General features: G+C 39.1%; 1 protein-coding gene across 1 annotated transcript in view; it reads left to right on the forward strand.

Annotated features, from left to right (window-relative positions):
- LOC118455025 (uncharacterized) overlaps nucleotides 1-21,191 on the forward strand; it is a 48,424-nt gene extending 27,233 nt beyond the window's left edge. The window contains exons 6-13 of the mRNA XM_087836151.1: nucleotides 10,592-10,647; nucleotides 12,615-12,829; nucleotides 13,354-13,625; nucleotides 15,979-16,092; nucleotides 16,675-16,816; nucleotides 17,857-17,946; nucleotides 19,962-19,990; nucleotides 20,494-21,191. Coding sequence (XP_087692277.1) covers nucleotides 10,592-10,647; nucleotides 12,615-12,829; nucleotides 13,354-13,625; nucleotides 15,979-16,092; nucleotides 16,675-16,816; nucleotides 17,857-17,946; nucleotides 19,962-19,990; nucleotides 20,494-20,772 — 1,197 coding nt within the window. The 3' untranslated portion in view covers nucleotides 20,773-21,191. The remainder of the gene's footprint in view (nucleotides 1-10,591; nucleotides 10,648-12,614; nucleotides 12,830-13,353; nucleotides 13,626-15,978; nucleotides 16,093-16,674; nucleotides 16,817-17,856; nucleotides 17,947-19,961; nucleotides 19,991-20,493) is intronic.
- The last annotated feature ends 681 nt before the right edge of the window (nucleotides 21,192-21,872 follow it).

The following is a 21,872-nucleotide window of genomic DNA, read 5'->3' on the forward strand; positions in this document are numbered from 1 at the left end:
CATGTCTTGTTTAAACTACTGATTAACATACATAGACAATTTGAAGGTTTTATTCATGTTTTTCTGTTTGTTTGAAAAGCAAACTGTCGTTACTTTGTTCTTCTCACTGCAGCATTTCAGCTTCCTCTGCCTCACACTGCTGTCTGACTGCATTCAGCTGACAGTGAAATGAAGCAGAAAAGAAGCAGCTGATATTTGGACAGCACACATGATGGAAAGGAGGATTTCAGTTGCTGTGCACATGAATGATTTGTGTTTCCTCTGCAGGTGAAGGTAGAAAGTGTGTGTGAGCTGATGTGGATGTGAAGTCAGCAGCATGGATCAGTGTGTGGGAAGAGAGAAAGCTCAAAGGTGAGATGACCATTTCTAACTGTGCATGACTCTTCTCCATGTCACAGCTCAGCATTCACATCACTGCTCCATCATTATTCACAGGAACCAACCTGGACATCCAGATAGACATAGAGTGAGGGTTCAACCTGTACCCGACTATGAGGCTTTAACCATTCGCGATACTGGGTGATGTATTCTGTTTTTTAATGTTGCATCTGACCCAGTGTTTTTTCTCTGAATAAATTAGGAGAAGGTGTTCCTGTAATGATTATTTATTTTTATATAAATTATTATATAACTATTGTATTTTAGGGGATAGACTCTTGTCAGTGATATGAATTTTTTAGTTTTATTTGGTCCACCAAGGGGACATCCAGTGGCCCCCTAGGCACAGGGTTAGGCGAGTGAGACTGGCGGCTCCAGATAAAAAAGAGAAACTGGAGGCTGCTGTAGCTAGACTAAACAAAATGTCAGCAGTGTGGACCGGAACAGCCCAATTTAACTCAGGTTTTGGAAAAGCGATGAAAAATGTCAAGAGAAAATCCACGGGCAGTTAAAATAACAGAGGCTCTGACTCATTTTATCGCTCTGGATGACCAGCCAATGCCGGTCGTGGAAAATCAGGGAGATAATGGTGCCAAAACTTTCTGAAGAGGTAAAGACAAGCAGTGTGTGGGCGATGTCAGTTCTTGGTTTAACGGCACAGTGGACTGATGATCCACGGGCAGATGAGGAGTTTGTTCGTCAATGCCGAATACTTAAGTTATTTTGTTTGTTTGTTTACAGTATGGACACTCTGCAATAATTTAAAAGTTTATTTTATTCTCAAACCTAATTTGTATTTATTTTATTCCAAACAGAAGTGTTTATTTATTATTCTGAAAGCTCGAGACAGTGCCAATAGTTCAGTGATATTTTGTTAAATTACAATGTGGAGACTCTGCAATAATTTAACAGAAGTGCTTATTTTTCACTTGAAATTTTTTTGTGGTCATTTTTATTAAGATTTTATTTTTTATCGGCAGAGAATAAAATAAAACCTGTCTTCTAATTAATTGTATGTGTGTGTGTGTGTGTGGTAGAAGTATCGGTTTTTGTACTCGGTATCGGCAAGTACTCAGATCCAAGTATCGGTATCGTATCGGTTTGGAAAAATTGGTATCGTTGCATCCCTAATTTTTGTCTTTTTTTTTTCATTTTCCCTTAGGTTTTATTCAATTATTTAAATTTTCAGTTAATTTTACAAAAATATGCATTTAAATAAGAGTTTTATTTCTCTCTCGTACCTTTGATTTCAGCGTCCTTCAGGTTGTACCGACAATCTAAAAAGAAAAAAAAGATAATGTGTGTCTAAATGTTGTTTTGACTCAGTGTCTGTGAATAAATCCTCCATCATGTTTAATGTCAGCTCAGCTCTTTTTCACACACATTTCCATGTTCATATGTGAAGCGGTGTGTGTTGGAGTGTTTCCACAAACACAGCAGTCAGAGTGTAAAGAATGGATGTTGTAGGAGGTGTTTCTGTAGTGAAGAGGGTGAGTGTCTGTAGGACTCCAGTAGGGAGGAACTTCCACTCAGGTGTTCCAGGTGTTGCTGGATGGAGGAGGGAAGCATTATTATGATTGTGATGGCATATGAACGGTGTGTTGTCCTGTTGCAATATTTGACTTTATACTTGGGATTTAACAGGAAGCTACTAAGAATATGGGAGAAATACGCTCTGTCCTGTTAGTCCCTGTCAGTAATCTTTCTGCTGCATTTTGGATCAACTGAAGGTTTTTCACTAAGTTTTTAGTGAATCCTGATAACAAGGAATTACAGCAGTCCAGGCTAGAAGTAGTTTCATAGCCTCACCCTGAGATGAGATGTTTCTAATTATAGTAATATTAAATATTAATGAAATGACAGGAAGCAGTCCTACATATTTGTTTAATATGCACACTGAAGGACACCTCATACTCAACATGGTGTCTAATGAGATGCTTGCTCTGGATGGCATTACGTTATTAACACTGTGAGGAATCTTTAAGATTTTATTTTTGGCCCAAGTATGAAAAATCATATTTTATATTCTGAATTTAGATAACATTTACGAGAAGGAAATTAAATTAAATTCAGTTATTTGTCTTTAAGACATGCCTGCAGTTTAACTAATGGATTTGTGTATAACTGGGCACCAATGGAAGTGCAATGCAGTGTTTTCTAATAATATATGAGATCAGGGAAGCATGTATGATGTAAAAAGTATTCTAGTCTGTATTAGTACTTTGTAATGATCAGGGATGTCAGCTGTTTTACTTTGTTGTAAAGATTATTTATTGTATTTATTTTTACCAGGGGGGGCCGAACCAGAGATTCAACATATGAATCAATTGACACAAGGTAATTTAAACCAATGCGAAATGAAATGAGAACAAAATGTTTTTTTCCAGGCTGTTGTTAGTCCAAGTTTAAAATCTCCTCGCATTTCATCTATAAAACCACTAATGTGATGAACCACCACTGCTGTGTCACCAGCAAACTTCAGCAGCAGGATGGTGTCTGTCAGCAGTGAGATACACACAAGCAGATTCACTATGTTTGAAAATGATCAATCCAAATCATATGAAAGCTACAAATATGCTCTAAGTGCGATGTTTCCAAAGCTATAGCATTAACATAAAATAATAAGTAACGTAACATATTAAATAACCATGAGAGCATGAAAGTAGTAAAAACATGAGCTGTCACTATACTGATGTTTTTACTCCTGTTTGTATTTCTGTAGTTTCTTCTTGTACTGTCAAACAAGTTTTCTGGTTAGGATTGGATGGCAGTGATTAATGTTTGATGTCAGCCATGATGTTTATTGTCGCAAAAAACATAAGCAGCACTACAGGGTGTCTCTAATCTTAATGGACCTTTTGTGTGTGTCTTCTTGATGACAGCCATACAGAAAGGCTTAGCTTATTCACACAGCGCTCCAGTATTCCCCCAGAGAGGAGAGGTAAGAGGACACACACACCTACACACCTTAGCTATAATGCATGTAGACGGCGATGCAATCTAATTAATTGATGTTCCAGCATTTGTACAGTACCATAACAATAGCATACATAGGAATGTGAGTTTTTAATGAAATGTGAGTTTTCAGTGAAGGTGATGAATTTTAATGAAATATAATATACTGTCATGGTGAGCTGTGTGGCATGGTAGAGGATTCTACTAAAAATAGGACAAACTAAGAATAAAATAAACCAATACTTAATGAAAGAAACAAAGACAAACTAAGGCTAATGATCTTGAACTCGACGAGACTTGACATTACATGACTGGAGAACCTAGAACTAGACAAGAACACAGCTACTGTAGGGGACGCACCAAGAAAGAGGGGAAGGACTAAAATACACAAGTGGAATTAACTAGAGGCTATGGAACAGGGGGGAACACAGCTGGGACTAATCTGACATAACGAGACAAAGGGGAAGCAAAATTGAACACACTGAACACACGACAAAGGACTATAAAAAAAACGAAAACAGAGATACAGATTGAGATGTGGACTGGCTGAACAAAACAAAGACATGACGGGGAAACAGAAGAATAAACACGGGGACAGAACTAAACATGCACGATACACAACAGACTGCACATGGGACACAGAACCACAAGGAATACTCAACTAAAAAATATTACAGAATATTAATTCTTAAAAATTTTTAAAAAAAAAACAAACAATGGGTTGCCTGATTCAGGAGCATGACAAGTACATATGAATATGAATATAACTGTCACGGCTGCCGGGGTGAGCCCTGTGGTGAAGGAGGAAAAGGACCCAAAATGCAGGCAGTTGACTGGTGATGAGAGTGACGTTTATTTACAGAAGTGGCAGTGACAGAATAGGCAGTGAGGAATGACAAACGACTGGAGAAACCTAAACGGGGAAAACTAAATGACAAACCTGAGAGCATAAGAAATGGGGTGCGGGGCAGAGAGACGCAGATGGAGGAACTGAACGCCATGGAACATAGACGAACCAGCAACAGGCAAGAGAACACACAGGGCTTAAATACACACACCAGTAATCAGGGGATGAGAGACAGGAGGGCAACACACCTGGGAGAAATCGAAGCTGACGGGACAGGGGAAACGTAAAATGAACACACTCACATGAGACGGGGACCTTCAGAATAAAACAGGAAACTCAGACACAGAGAACCCGACACGACACTGAACTAAACAGACAGATTCACAAGCAGACAGTGTGACACCATAGACCACAGGTGTCAAACTCCAGGCCTCGAGGGCCGGTGTCCTGCAGGTTTCAGATGTGTCCTTGATCCAACACAGCTGATTTAATGGCTAAATGACCTCCTCAACATGTCTTGAAGTTCTCCAGAGGCCTGGTAATGAACTAATTATTTGATTCAGGTGTGTTGACCCAGGGTGAGATCTAAAACCTGCAGGACACCGGCCCTCGAGGCCTGGAGTTCGACACCCCTGCCATAGACAGACAGAACACAGTGGGACCAGAGCAGACACAGAACAAAACCCTAACAAATGGCAAATCATAACAGATTACATACTCAGAATAAACAAAAGCATAAAGAAACACAAAACACTGAGTCGGCAGACTCAGGACCATGACAGTAACATCCTAAGTTAGTTAAACAACTGTTAACAGTTCGTAAATCAGTGTTATTCCAAACAGTTTGTCTGAAGCAAATTGCTCCAGCTTTATAGACATTAAGGCAGAGTTGTCCAACATAAGGCCAAGGATCCAAAATTGGCCCACAAAAGGCTCTAAGTGTCATGGTCCTGGGTCTGTGACCCTGTCACAGTCCTGGGTCTGTGATGGGGTGTTTTGTCTTTTCAAATCCAAATCCAATTTATTTGTATAGCACATTTAAAATACAGAAAGTTTACCCAAAGTGCTTTACAAGAACAAAACAAGAGATAAAACAAAAGATAAAACCATTCACATTAAAACACTCACATAAAAGCATAAAAAGCATGTCAAATCACACCAGTCTAAACACTATTGAAAAAAGGTGTGTTTTCAAAAGAGACTTAAAAACAGGAAGCGAAGGTGCCTGTCTAATATTTAAAAGCAATGTATTCCAAAGTTTGGGAGCCACAACTGAAAAAGCTCGTTCTCCTCTAAGTTTCAGCCTAGTTTTTGGGACAACCAAAAGCAGCTGGTCAGCTGATCTAAGGGCCCGCGAGGTAATATAAGGCTGAAGTACCTCAGAAAGCTATGGAGGAGCAAGACCGTTTAGGCATTTATAAGCCAATGTTAGAACTTTGAATTTAATTCTGTGATAAACAGGAAGCCAATGAAAAGAGGACAAGATAGGTGAGATATGTTCATGCCTGTGTGTACCAGTTAAGAGATGGACAACAGCATTTTAAACAAGCTGAAAAAATAAGAAGGATGCTTTTCTGACTCCAGCATAAAGTGCATTATAATATTCAAGCCGAGTTGAGATAAAGGCATGTATTAGTTTCTCCAAGTCATGCCTTGACAAAACTGACTTAAGCTTTGCTATTTGCATTAACTGGAAAGCTGGAAGCCTTTTTGCAACACAGAACTGATTTGTTTATTAAATTTAAAATCCGAGTCCATAATGACTCCCAGATTTGTGACATACTGTTTGATATATGACCCAAGCGAGCCATAATTAATAACTGGATTGCGTGAGGTATTATTAGGCCTGAATATAATTACCTCTGTTTTGCGTTCATTGAAGCTCAAAAGGTTCAGAGCCATCCAAGCCTTGACATCTTTAAGGCAGTGGAGGTACTGACCTTACTTTGATTTTGATTCCATAAAAAGTGACAAAAACATTAGTGTCCATTGTGCCTGGGAAGAAAACTTATTTTTACAGCGAAAAAACCCCCTAAACTTCCAAGCAAGCACCGAGTGCGCTACCACGGAATCGGAAATTCACAGACAAACTCGCGGATTCTTCCACTGACCGCAGCGGCAAATCTGGACAAGGGTAAACCTACGCCACTCCTGCTTTACAGGTGAAAATAGAGCAAAAGGACCGCTAGTCTTTGACTTTATTTATTTTCTGCTGTGTTTTACTTGCATCTCTTTGAAATACTGAGTGTAAACACAAAAAATATTTTATGTGCTGGAATGTACAGAAAATAGGTTTAAATGTTAAACTAATTTCTTCAAGTCAGAGAATGGTGCATACAATTTAATTTTTACTTGATGCATAAAGTTAAAAGATTAAAACTGATAAAAAAAGTTTAAAAAAAAGGGACTTTTCCATTTGATTACATTTTGTATGATGGATTATGCAGAAAAAGTAGAATTGGGCTGAAAGATCTATCGCTTTATTACCTATTCAAGTTGTAAATCGTGTTTTTAAAAATTAACTAAGTAACTAAGTAATTAATTACTTTTGAAAATAAGTAATCAGTAAAGTAACGGGATTACTTTTGGGGGAAGTAATCAGTAATTAGTTACTGATTACTTTTTTCAAGTAACTTGACCAACACTGCTGATAACATGAGTCAGCAGAGCCTTTCAGGGTGGTAGACTGGGGCACATTTAGAATAGACCTGACAGTCTTAAAAAGTATAGGAGGATTATGGCAATTTAACGCAATGATCTGAGAAAAATATGTTTTTCTCGTTTTTCACTGTATTCTGATAAAATTTCCAACAGTCTTTTACTTTTCAAAAGAAACCTGCAATTTGTCTTTCTTCCACTTTGCTCTCCTTTACTGACGCCTGACTGTTCAGGTAGATTCATTTAACCAGGCCTGAGGAATACGTTTAGGGCGCCTGTTTTTAATGGGGCCACAATGTTTAGGGTCTCAGTACAGGTTTCCTGTAACCTCAAAAGCAGCTCCTCTGGGCTGAGCCCAATAGTGATCTCAGGGTCAGTAAAAAATGTTTTCATAAAAGTGTAGGAGAAGAGAGCAGCGGCAGAAGAGCTAAACATACAGCAGCGCCTGGGTGGAGCACAAACTTTAAACTCATGCACAAGAAAAATGTCAAATAAAACATGTTTGTGATCAGAAAACACTGAATCCCCAATTTATAAATTAACAGATAAGCCATATGATAACACCAGGTGCAGTGTGCCCCTGCTTATGTGTAGGGCCTTGTTTTACAACTTTTCCTAATAATACAGAAGCTCCCTCATTCATACTACACCAAAGTAATAAAGTCATCGATAAAAAAACAAAACAAAATGAGAGAAGGTTCCTGATTTCTTTACTGTTTGCTGTGTATTTTTTCTTTCTTTGAAATAATGAAAACTTATATTGTTTAATCTGGCACTGAATTACCAGTAGACTCGTGAATCATGATTCACAAGCCCAACTGACTCACTGACTCATCCCTGTTGCTGTTAGCAAACTAATTTCATTAGTAGAAATATATCTAGCTTATAATTAAAATTGTGGGGGGGGAAAAACAACAGCCAGTTACTTAACAAAAACATTTCTGCTCTGAACTGGAAGAAAAAACCCTGAGTAGAAGCTCACATCAAGAAAATAGCTCCTCGGTTCACAGTAGCATCGCTCTGCTAACATGCTAACAGCACTTTTGAGTTACTCACACCCTCCCTCCTGTGCTGAATCGTAGCATGAACGAATCAGTCACTCACCCCCTCCCTCCTGGCTCACAGCTTCTTCTTCTTCTTGTTTGGCAACCAGTGTTAAAGAGCATTACCGCCCCCTGGCTCACAGCTCAGTGGACATTTAGATGAGAAAATATATATTTGACACATTTGAGAAAAATACTAATAAAATAAAATTAAAATAAATAACATAAATGTTCCCTTTAGAAATCTTTTTTTTTCTTTTTTACTAAAAATAGTTGTTTTTCTTTTTCAATCACTCATCTTAGCAGTAGGATTTACATGAAAAGAGAAACAAATTAAGTTTGTGTGAAAATGTACATTTTTTTGCACTCTCTGGTCAACTGACTCAGTGACTCAAATGAGTAGCCTGACATATTCTCGTACCTTGTCTGTGAAGTCAGCGCGTACAAGTCTTCATTCAAACAAAGGTAAGTCAGCTTGAGTACTGCGTGTGAAATGCGTTTGATTTTCCCCCGAACATTCAGATTAGTGCAGCATTAATTCATTCATGAGGGGAAACTACAGTGAGAACATGTGGAGGCTGTTAGAGGGATAACATAGTGAGTTCAATGCACTGATGGAGACCTGCACCCATGTCACTGCTCTTCTGTTTAATGTAGAAGCAACAGTGCTGATCTGTGGCACAAGGACTGTTACAGATGAACCTGCATGCTGGGTTTTGCTGGGTAATGTGACCAAGATACAGTCAGAGGTTGGCCATAAGATGGACTTCTCCTCTTCAGCTGCCCAAAAAAAGGCTCTTGATCAAAACATAAACAGACCATCAGTATTGAGAGGTAAAAGGAGCCGTCCTCAAAAAAAAGAAAAATCACACCTGGAGGAGTTGTCACTGCTATAATGCCATAATGTTTTATCTAGGGGTCTAGATTTATGCCTGCAGTTCACTGCCGTGTAAATAATTTGCATTTACTGAATATGTACTGACTGAGTCCCACTGTTCAAAAATTGAATAAAGAAACAAACTAATTTTTGCCTCTTTTTTTTCTTTTATTAAAACCACTTTATAGAACATCACATTAGTTACAGTGTAGAATCCATATCATTTATAGTTTACAAATGACAAAATGTTTACATAAAATCATGACAGTGTTTACATGATATCAACCACTACTAACATTACTTTATTTACTGTATCGTTTGAAAAAAATACCGCTATTTATACAGCAAAATACTTAAGAATATTTAACAGGAGCAGGTTTCATTTTTCCCTGGTTTTACTACCACACTGTTCACCAAACGCAGCAAACCTTCACCATCTTATCCAGAAGGGTCACCTCTTCACCCTCACATGGAAGAAGTAATCTGATTGGCATGGTGGTTTGTTTGAAGCAGGTCCCTTGTGTAGCGCTGGAACCCAGTCATGATGTTTCATCCATTTCACTGGCTGGTTTGCTGCAATAATGCCAAATAATTAGCAACTCTATAAATAGAAGGTAGTTCTGCAAAATCACTCAGTAGGATGTTTGTTCTAATTTGCTATGAGCTCAGAGTGCATCGAACCGGAATGAAAATGTCTGGAACACCAACAGATATTTGGAGATGGAAGAGAACTGGATATCAGCTGGTCTCACAGCTGCTATCCAGGCTAGACGCCTTCGTTTGCTAACATCGATACAGAGCTCCCTCATGTTGCTTCCAGGTTGGGAAAGAATGAAAAGACAAACCATTTTCAAGCTTATTCTCTTGCCGGTCGTGCGATTGAACATTGCAGCCGACCACACAGCAAGAACGAACCATGGCTGTTGTGTGTGCCTTAGACCCCCAAAATGGCGGATTGGGCCAAAATCCTTTCCACGCCCACCCCCGTGACATCACGCTCCAAAGCCTTATGGGCTTGCTCTATTCAAATATAATCCAATAGAGCCATCAAGTGGCCACACAGGTCAATAGCAGAATAGACATGGTGTTCACGCGCCTCCACAAACAAAGTAATTAAGCTAGCCACTAGTTATGCACCTAATATAAACATCACATGGAGGTCATAATAAACTGGTAAAGACTATTCAAAGTCTACACTACAAGAAATTGGGCCAAATTACACATAGGCAAGTGTCGTGATTAATTACCATGAGGAGAACAAAAACACCCTAAAGTCCATATCACACTACAATCGCCATACTTGCAAATATTGAAATATTCATGAGAAGGGTGCACGATCAAGAACTATACAGGTAAATGAATAAATCACATTTCTCTGCTACAGTCCACTTCAGCATCCCCTCAGGCACTGGCACAGCTATATGACTATACAGAAAATTATTCTGACCCTGAAACAATTGTGATCAAACAACGAACCTGGTATCAAAATATTGATCCAATTTACATCCCGAATATGCTTTAACTTTAGTGAGCGAATTCCAGTGAATATATGATAATAGGTTCTTCATATTCTTATATTAGGTAACTTAAAGGCCATTGTGAGGAGAAAAAATCGAAACTACTCTGAGCTGATGGTCCAAAAAGATTTCAGGACTCAGCAGGTACCTTCATTCAAATTGCTTAAATATCTGCTGTAACAGAGTGAATCTTCAAATCTTGGTTTCAGAATTTTTATTGTTCTGAATCCAAGACCGCACACACTTTGAACTTTTCCACGTTTTGGTACATTACCACCAAAACTTCAGTGTATTTTATTGGGATTTTATGTTCCAGCTCACATCCATCTTTGAACCTGAAGTGGAAACTGAATCTGGAAACATTTCCTACAGGTAATCATTCTGCATAAAAATTTCTATCACATTATTTTGACAGCTACAAATAATAGTCTTCCAAATTGAGTACAATACTTTCATGCTATATGACACTGCTGGAGCTCATCAGGTCTCAGCTTGTGTCCAAATGGTGAGGTAGTCTCTCTGGACCCCACAGTTATCTGCTGGGGGTTCTCTGCTTTTTTTAACGAGGGATTCATGACCAGTCCCATGAGATGTCGTGTAAAACACCTTTAGAGTATAAAATTCAATTTTAAAATGCTCAATTAATGAGAAGTAAAAGGTGGTGAAAGGAGTAGTAGCCAGAAAACAGATACAGCTCTTTTACATGGACATTTTCATTATAAAACTGTTCCAGACAGCAGTGTTGTAGACAGCATTTGTAAGCACTGCAAGGTTGAGTTTTCTTTTCACCGGAGTGCTTCAAACCTGAAATATCACTTTAATGCTTTACACACTACTGATGCCAGAAAACCACCCACCCAAACAAGCAGTGGCAGGAGTTTTCGAAAGACTATGTTAGATGCAGCATGTGGGAGCAGTATAGCAAGACAGCAGGACAAGCTAACATTCGCCGTAGTGAAGTGGATATCTACAAACTGCCGGCTGATTAGGCTCATTCCAATCACCATCTGCACCTGTTGGCAAATGGCCTGCATATAAGACCAGTGTTCTCAATGAGTCTATGCCAGATCTTCTACTAACCTGTGTTAGTGTGAGGCCAGTTAGTGTGTTAGTGTGTTCTTGAGCATCATATCTCAAATATTGAAGGCACGATTACACTGTGACAAGCTGATATTCCTGGGCTTGAGACATATTTTCTCGTGATAACCTCCCCAAAGTGTGCAGCTGTGCAGTCCAGTTAAAAATGTACTGAATTTCATTTTTTGCTTTGGCTTGGATCATCCTCCCAGTCTCTTTTTTAAAATCAGGTCCAACACCCCTTGCAGCTTTCTGCTGAACAGTAACTCAAAGGTTCTCAAGGTTCCACCTTCTGCACTGCAAACAACAGAGAGTCTAACCAGTAACTGCAATTGCACTGATCCTTGTGAATAAACTTACACATCACAGATTTCAAAGTCTTATTCAGCTGCTCCACCATCCAGTCTGTCTGAGGGTGGTAGATGCATGTCCAGACAGATTTAATGCCCAGTAATTTGTACAGCTGTTTTAGTGTGCGAGACACTAAAAATGTGCCCTGGTCAGTCAGGTCCTCTTTCAGGATGCCAACTTCGGAGATGGCCTGAGTGCCTGTGACTGTGCAACAGTGGTGCACAGCTGCACTGCTTCAGGACAGTAAAGCAGCAACGCTGATCATTTTATTAAAGATAAAAGAATTTGGACAGTTTTTAACTCTCAGTGACGCCGCAGTGTTGATTTGACTTTGGGACGTGAAGCGGATGGATTTTTGGACCCAGATTGCTCCGCAAGGCTCCTGACTACAGTAGCTGTAATGCTCCGACAATCCATCAAGCAGTGCAGCTTTGTAGCTTACCAAAGTCTTACTTAAAACATTTTTTTGATAGATTTTTGAGTGCTGTGTACCACATAAAATCAATTCGAGGTCAGTAAGCACAACCAGAATTCATACATAAGGCGCACCGGATTACAAGCTGCACTGTCGATTTTTGTGAAAATGTAAGCATTTCAAGTGCACCTTATATTCCAGAAAATACGGTATAATAAGTTCATAATATACTACTTTTGAATTCATTATTGAATGTTGCTTTGACAATGCAGTTAATCACAAAGAATCATGAGATTAATCACTATTTGAAAATGTAAATGCTGCCCAGCACTAATATCTAGAAATGTCTAAACCTCTAAAGTTGCATTGATTTATTCAAATAGCCAGTGCAGCAACAGTAGATAAAACATCTACTGACTGTGTGCTACAGTATGGACTTTATTTTACTTCCATGCATCTATTTCCCTCTTCTTTCTTCATTTCTTTTTCCCCACAGATTCAAGTGTCCTGGTTCGGGTCTCTTCCAGTGTTCTCTGACTGGACTGGTGTTTGACATGACTCAGGAGGTGGAAGTTCTGTACAGGATTATCCAGTGGGATCAGAGTATCCTCCAATCAACTGGAAAGACAGCAGCAGGACCACTGTTTGAGATAAAGGGCTATGAGGATGCAATTCGTCAACTCCACTTCCCACACTGTGAAACAGATGAAGGTAAACAAATTACTGTACTGCAAAGTTCCACTCTGAAGAGCTTTTATTTTCAAAGGTCATGGTTGCAGACTTGGGAACAGAAAAACAACAAAACACTGTTACAGCAGTGCTTATTCTGAAATTGATCCACGATTAAAAGCTGTTTCTTTTTAAGAACCGCATACTTTTCCAAACCTTTTGACATGTGCCGTTGCCATCAAATTGAAAATGAGCCAATCTTTTTCATGAAACAGTAAAATGTCTAAGCATTTGAGATGTTTTGTAGCTCTAGAGTATGGAACCCCGCAAGGGGCAAAACCTTTGCGAGTTCATCTTCATTTATTTTACCTCCAGTGTCCCTTGCGGGGCTCCGTACTGGAGATCTGGGTTTGTATTTTTTGTTGAATAAAATTATCCAACTGAGAAAAAAATCTAACCTAGCAACACATACAGCCAATTATTGTTCAAATTATAGACAGTTGTGCTTAGCCATTTCCTCAGAATTGGATTGGAGCAAGTGACAAAAACTGTCTCTGTTTTCACAGCTGTGCTCTCTGATGACTCGCTGTCTGTCATCAACTTCTCCGATGATGGATTTAGCGTCCTACAGCCACTGAAGATCACAGATACTCATGTGATTGTAGAAGTCTCCCACCTCTCTGCCTTTGGGCTTATCTGGGATTTCGTAAAGAGGTTTTTGACCATAAAGAATCCAGTTAAGGGCCAAGTTTTACTGTTTGTCAGAGCAACACCGATGGGAGCACAGACACAAAACCTTGATGTTTTTCTCCTGCCATGCAACGTCCCTCTGCACGAGGTAAAGTTGGATCAAATGCTATATCTTCATCGCTTTCAATACTTTAGTGGAAGCTAAATATAATGTCAAAACAAAAGTGCTTTTATTAATGGGTATGAATGAGGTTAGGTGTATAAAGTGCTTTGTGTGTCAAGTTAAAAGTGAGATATAAAAACCAGTCTGTTTACCTTCTTTTTTTCCTGAGGTGTATGAAGGAAGTTGAACACAGCTAAGCTTTCATTATGTTAGGTGGCTGAGCAAAACCCCCAACGCCAGCTGGAGATGACGAGTATCACGCATCTTTCTGTGTTCAGCTGCACTTTGTTTTATGCTGTTCACATTTCATACACGATGATTTTGGGAGTCGTCTACTCCAGTATACCTTGAGATTGTGATGTTACAATTGGCATCCACTAGGAGAGCATTGTTCAAGCAAATATTTGACTGGAATGGAAGCCCCTGTCTATGGCATTATTTTTGTGCCTCTATTCTAAGCACACGCAAATAATTTTTGCAAGTACAAATTTTGCATTTTGAGGAATGAATGAATGAATGAATGCTTTATTGGCCATATGCAGGTTGCCCCGCAGAGGAATAGGACCCCCTCCGATTTACCCCCCTCCAAAGAAATTGTGAGTGAAAAAAAAATTCATTGCTGCGTTCAAAAAATGTATTTCAGTGTTTGCTTTTATCCATAACACATACAATAACAGTCCCTCTCGCCCAGTCACAGACTTGGATGCAACAATTCTGATTGGCTGTTTTGGTCTCCAATCAGCTCGCTAGCTAGTGCATTCCAGGAACACTGTCCTAAGTGTAGCTAAATCCAGTGGAGAATTAAACCAACAATGGTCCTAAAAATTATATATTTTAAAATAAAATAATTAATAATACTAACCAAAAATGGATTTAGCTACAACCAAAACAGCCAATAAATTTTTGCATCCAAGACTGTAATTGGTTGGATTTGTGGAACATTTATAACAATGTACAGAAAGAGTTGTGCGTGCAGGGAGCAGAGATGTTGAGAGTGGGAGCGACACACTGAGAGCAGGTCTGCAGATGTCTGTGAGCACACAGAGCAGAGATCTGAGCAAGAGCAAATGCCAACAACTGACCGAAAGGGGCTGTGTGTGTATATGGTTAATAGCAAACACTGAAATACATTTCTTATACGCAGCAAATAATTTTTTTCACTCAAATTAAACTTTCCTTTGCTCAAAATAATTTTCTTCTCAAAATGTAACATTTGTATTTGCAAAAATTATTTACGTGTGCTCAGAATAGAGGCACAAAATAACGTCATACTCAGCAGAATGGTTGAGATGTTTGTGCATTTCAAACTTGCAAGAAAATTTTGTACTAAACTCTATTTAGTAATTATACTAATCACTAAAATGTACTTTGTGTGCATACACACTTATGAGATGTAAAATTGTAATGAAATGCAAAACTGAATTTTTAAAAAATTTTTTTAAAAACCCTAGTTGTTTTAGATACACCGCCTGGTGCCCCTGGACCAGGGGTGGGCAATCTTAGTCCACGAGGGCCGGTGTCCCTGCAGGTTTTAGATCTCACCTTGGGTCAACACACCTGAATCACATGATTAGTTCGTTACCAGGCCTCTGGAGAACTTCAGGACATGTTGAGGAGCTAATTTAGCCATTTAAATCAGCTGTGTTGGTTCGAGGACACATCTAAAACCTGCAGGGACACCGGCCCTCATGGACTGAGATTGCCCACCCCTGCCCTGGACACATCATCAATGATGTAACCTGGGCTCATAAGTGGTTCCGGGTCTTTCAACAATCAGGCCCCTTCTCCCAGGTGACCCAGCTAAGGTTGATCAAGCCCCAGCTTGTGTCCAGGTAGCTCTACCCTACATGCCACTCCTCTCTTCTTTTGATCCACAACCACCTCGATGCCGCTTCTGCTGCGTTGGTGGCCAACTTGATGGCACTTTGCTGGGCTTTTGAACAGCAGCTTAGAATGTGCTCCAAGGTTCCTCTCTTCTGACACCTGGTGTCTCCACCGTCCCCCATAGTTTAACATGAAATTAAAAAAAAAACAAAAACAGTACAAAATGGTGAGAAAATAATTTGGGGAATCTGAGCATCCGTAGGTCAGTAAATAAAGAAAGAGACCATTCTTTCCAGTTATATCGCTGAGCACACTCACAGAGCTGTTTATTTTCAAAGGTTATGGTTGTGTATTAGAGCTCAGAAACTTTCAAATGGAATCATTTAAACATTAAAAATAATTTATTTTTGTTCTTTTATTCTTGTGATGTTGAAAGTGATCTGATTTCTGATGTGTCACTTGGCCTCTACTGAAAATTAAACCTCTAAATAAAATGTTCTGGTGTCTCCTTAAGGTGAAAGCACAGCATCCACACTCTGTTTACATCCCGGTGCCTTCCAACTGTAAACTCATCAAAAATGAGACTTACACTGTTCTTTGTCCAACAGCCAGGAAAATCCAACCCAAGGTAAATATTGTACAAGAAAAATGACTAATGCTACCTGTACTACTATAGAGAACAGAATACCAGTTCTTCCTGGAGGATGTTGAATTCAAATATAAACAGAGACGGGAGGCATTTTAATAGCTTTGTTTTTCATACCCATCTGATACAGAAAGAGAAATAAGAAAACACCGAATTCTCTCTTTAGCAATAAAACATAAAGCTCTGTAGGTTGAGCTGCTAAACATGACAAAATATATCAACCATCAAGAAGAATCAAACTGCTGTGTTTGAAAAAATCTGACATCCTTAAACTCCAAAACAGTTTTGCTGTAGACTGATATGCTGAATGAAAGTCATTTTCTAGTGTTAAGCTAAATTTGATGCAAGTACTAGAAGACATTTTACTGGCCTATTAGTTAATTAACCCACAAACAGAGTAAGGGATCATGTAGAACTGTCACCTGTTCAAAATGGACACGCATATACTGAGTAGGAACCATGACTGATATAGAGGCCCCTGGTGATCCACTGTGAATGATAATCTTGCTAAAGCTTAATAAACGTGCCATGGATAAAGGCATTGACCTCGATTCTTGTTTTCAGAAAGCTGAATTTGACATGGAGTTTGAACCAAACTACTATGCAACATTTGAGATCCGTTTTAATATAAACACAGAAGAAGTCACTGTAACAGTTCAAGACCAAACCAACGAAGAAGTCTGGGAGCATGACATTGATATGGCAGGTAAAGGCTTCATCCTGCAGCAACATCATTTTGTCTCATAGTGTCCAATACTGTAGAAATAAAAAGAAGACTCCTTGTATTTCTCTGTGGCTCTTCATGAAAAATGGAAATGACAGGACGATTGGAGTGGCAGGATGGTCACTCAGCTACACCAATTGAACTAAAATTAATACTGAATCAGTGTTAATGTTGCCAAAACAATATTGAAATGTAGTTTCCTCTGGTACCCTCCCCAGTTGGATCAGGAGTAACATATTGAGCCACTCCTTAAATCCATGGCTGTCTTAGTGGTGTCCAGAAAATGATCTGGGAAACTTTCTAGGGAAAGCCTGGTGATATCAGGAGAGACGGCATCCATTAAACTTGGAGTAGAGAAGCTCTCATTGATAGGAATTTTGCCAAATTTATTAAACCCCCAAGACATGACAATTCAGAGCTGTAACCAGGAGGCAGATTTTTGTTTTAGATTACGTATTAATGTAGCGATAATTAAACCATTACCTAAAAAGGTTTAATTTGACACAGGTGTCTAAATAATTATACATGATGAGTTTCAAAACGGATGAGTGTACAGTGTTAGTGACAGTTATTTAAGAATAGGCTTAAAACTTTAATTTTTGATAAAGCTCCTTTAGTTTTCACTGTAACTAAGAGATCCATTGATGCTCTGAGCTTTTCTTATTTACTCACCTCACTATGTGTTTATTCGCCAACTCTGCATTTAATCAAGAATCGCCAATTAACCTAACCTCACTAACTACGCTTTTGGACGTTGGGGGAAGCTGGAGTCCCCGGAGAGAACCCACACAAACATGGGGCGAACATGCAAACTTCACACCAAAAGGCCTCGGCCAAGTGGTGGAAACAAACTCAGGCTGTGAGACAACAGTGGTAATGACCACACCAACATGCTTTAATATCTGCCTCTTTTCCACAGTGTGTCTTTTGTCCTGTCTTCCTCCCCTCACCCCTACTAATCTTTGTTCACTCTTCTTATCAGGCCCACCCTAATTGTCTTCACCTGTCTTAATCACTTTCAGCTGTGTCTCCTTCTCCACCTGTCTCCTGTAGCAGTTGTCAGACGCTTCACCAGAAGAGTGTACCGCAAAGCAGGATGTTGCCTCATCCAGGTAACTTCGGGGTTGTCCATAGGTTGTCTGTACTATGGAGGTAGTTTGCATCTTATCAGGGTAAATATCCACGGTAACTCATTTTGTGAGCCTAACCAGCTCTGGAGCAGGTTTGGTTTCAAATAAGAAGTCAGCAGATATAAAATCAATGCTTACTGACCAATCAGTTTTCCAGAAAGTAACATCACCGTTCCTGGAGGATTTCTAGGACCCCTGCTGGGAGAGTACCAGGGTTGAAAGTTCTTCCATTGCATCTAAAGTCTTTTTGTTTTCCTGATTTTTAGATGCAACTTTATTCAAAGTCAAAGTAAACTTTGTGATCTCTCCCATATACAGTACAGTATGCATAGAGATGAGATCATGAGGTTCCAGTTTAATTCAGTGCAAAAGACGAACAATAAATATAAGAGGTTTTATTTATTATTCACTGATTTATACTTTTTTTTCTTTTTTGCAGCAAATGATTTTCCAACAATGTGATCATTCTATAAGCACTTTTGCCTGATCTTAAGACAGGACACATACACTGCAGTTGTTAACATCATATCAAAGCTGCATGTGTCAAAGTCTGTCTGGCAGACCGTGGGAAATGGGGAATGAGGACCCAAATGCAGGACTCTTAATGATGAGCAGTGTGTTTATTTACAGTGATGTAAACAGTTCACACAAAAAAACCCTGTGCTCTTCTTCCTAATTGCCTCACGTTCTCTGCTCCCGTGTGTCTGCACTCCCAGTGCTTGCTGCTCTCGGGCTTCCCACGCTCCTCCTGGGGTAAACAATAGACAGTGGGCATACACTAACTTAGACTTTGCTCTCAAGACACTGACATGGAGTCTCTCACAATCGTCCCACACCGGTGGGAGTTTCATCACACTCTTAAATAGCTCCCCCGATGAGCCTGATCAGCGGCAGGTGTGTGGCATGGTCTTCAGGTGTGGCCAGCCCCCTAGCAGGGCCACACCCACCAGGCCTGCAGGTGCCTGTTACCCAGCCTACAGGAAACAGCTGCACACACTACTCTCTCATCCTTAAATAAATATGAGTCTGCAGCTGAGATAATACAAAATAAAACTCACAGGATCAGGTTATGTTCAGAGTTTTGGGTGTGCTCCATAAAGAGAGTCAACTGTGAGTCAGTTACCACGGTAACAGTCTCTGTGACCTAAACCTGCTCGTTTGCAGGTTTCCCTCTGACTACTCTCCTCCTGCTACACCTGAACCAGCTGACTGACACTTATAAAATCCTATAGCAGAGCAGATTAATTTACATTATTTTAAACTTTTTTTAAAAACATTAAAATCCCAGTTATATCATAGTTTGCTATTTTTTATATTTATTTACCATGAGTCGATTTACAATCAATTCTAAATATAAAAGGATGGACACAGTGACTACATTGCAGTTTTTAATATCAATATCTAAAAAAACCACTGTGGACAGTAATGATCTGTTATGATCATCACACTGAAAACAGTTTTATATTTGACTGTAACTGACCGCGAGGTTAGTTTCATAATCATTAACATGCCAGTGTTCAGTGATCAGTGGACCTTGATTATGTCAAATAACATTTTATGAGGTACAGTGTTTGAAATTCAAGTCTGAACCAATAGTACATAATAGGACATCCATGTAGTTTTAAAAGCACGATAATATATTAAGTAATCTGAGGTATTCAGAATACGTTACTCTCATTGAGTAACGTAATGGAATACATTACAAAATACATTTGAGGCATGTATTATGTAATCTGTAGTGGAATACATTTTAAAAGTAACCTTCCCAACACTGCCCACACATACCAATCATACGAACCACATCAGAAAGTGTGATCTGAAACTGTCCTTGGTCCACTGCCTGTTACAAGAAATTTGCACAATTCAAAACTTAAAAAGCAAAAACACAAACAAAAAAGTCTGTAAGATTCCATTTTGACTCTTTTCCGTTTTACAGCAGCAAAAATATATTTCAGGACTTGTAAATTTTTGTATTGTCTTTTCCTTTTTTATTTCAGGTTCTCCAGAGGTGAGTGTCGCACCAAAGGTGAGTTTTAAGCTCTGTTAGCCTGCCCACTGTTGCTGCTCTTCTGTGTGTTGATTTGATTTTTTACCCTGGCTCCACCGTTATTGTTGTTTCTGTGTTTGCAGTGTCATATCTGTTGACCTAAGAATATTTCCATGCTTCAAAGTAATAATTACTGTGGATGGAAATAATAGATGGAATAATGTTTTTATTGCAAAAGTGGTCATGAATTAGACCCAGTAATCAGGTCAAGACTGCAGAACAGTGGGAAAGCTAATCAGTGGCAAGAACGAGTCAAGGAGCTGGACTCCTGCGGCAATGAACAGCCAGGACGAGTGACATGCTTCCTCCTTGCTCTAGATACTGGAAATTAGGAAAAGGCCAACACAGATCAATTACAAATAACATCTTTTTGTGGATGATGGGATGAAGTCCCTTCTGAACTGTTACAAAGTTACATTAACATAATATTGCTTAAATATAAGTAACATGGAAAACAACTAACACTAAACTCTGATTTTTAGCTGAAAGTTTCAACTGAGCTTCTCGAGATCCTGAATGATTTAGATGATGGGGACTTTGACACCTTTAAGTGGCACCTCAAGTCTGAGCTGTGGAAAAACATCAAGCCCATCCAAGAAAACAAGCTTACGAAGGCAGAGCGGCATGCAATGGTGGATCTCATGGTGCAGAAGTATGAGATAAGTGGAGCTGTAGAAGTGATGGAGAGCGTTTTATTGAAGATCAGCAGGAATGACCTGGTGGAAAAGTTAAGACTCTTAACTGTGGATACACCAATCTGACATTTAGATCAGATATCGACCAAATCCTGACTAGAATATCTGAATTTAATATTGGTAACAAAACAAATTTAAGACCAGTCCATTCAGTTAAATCCTGTTCAGGCATTTATTGGACAGATGGTAAGATAATGTGTTCTGGCTCTTAATTTTGTTAAATTTTACTGTGTGCAGAGAGAGGTGCACTCAGTGACATCTGTCTGTCAAATTAGCTTTGTTTTGTTTGTGTGCACAGTACTGAGAAAATAGTCACAGTACTGTGTTCCTGTAATTAACACAGATGAATAAACCCCATCATGTGCCTGCAAAACTCTCTCAGTCAGTTCAATTTATTAAAGAAGCCAAATGAGAGGCTAATGTGTACTTATTTTAAAAAACGAGAGATCTTATTTATGTAATCATACACTGAAACATAAACCTGCTTCACCACTGCTGCTTTCAATAGATCACATTCCTGAAGAAACAGGAATATTGGACAAATTAGCAGCTATCTTTAAAAAATAGATAGGACCCGTATTAGCCAGTAACCAGGTTTCTGTAAGATAAAATTAAGTCATATCTTGGTCAACTATTAAAGTATGTACTAAGAGGCTTTGAAGAGTGAAACGTAACTGTTGAAGAATCCACATTTAACGGTTTCTTTTGTCTTTGATTCAGTTGAGGATACCTCAATAAAAATTCTTTCTTTGTAATTTTGTTTGCTGAAATTATTTTTTACTGACCTCACTTTGATGTAGACAGGTGTCATTACTGGTGAATTATTTATTTACTAAATCTATGTTTATCTTTAGCAGTTTCAGAATTTATTTAATGTCAGCTGCTCTGGTCCCTGGAAGACAATGGACAATAGCTGATGTATTGTCTTGCTTTCCATTTTCTCAGAATAGAGTCGCCAATAACCAGAGTTTGTTTCTTCCTCGTAGATGTTTCACCAACTGGGAAAAAGCTCTTTGAAACGTGAACAGACTGGTAGTGTGTCAGCACAGAGGCTTCTATTTAGGGCTACACTGCACCCATATCCTCATCCTCATCCAGCCAGCCTGAGTTCCTGGATGCTCAGGACATTCTACTGGGGACTAGTTAATGTTAACTAAGCTACCTTT

Source organism: Neolamprologus brichardi, chromosome 23 (assembly GCF_056152115.1).
Source record: "Neolamprologus brichardi isolate AB-2024 chromosome 23, ASM5615211v1, whole genome shotgun sequence".
In the NCBI taxonomy this organism is placed as follows: domain Eukaryota; kingdom Metazoa; phylum Chordata; class Actinopteri; order Cichliformes; family Cichlidae; genus Neolamprologus; species Neolamprologus brichardi.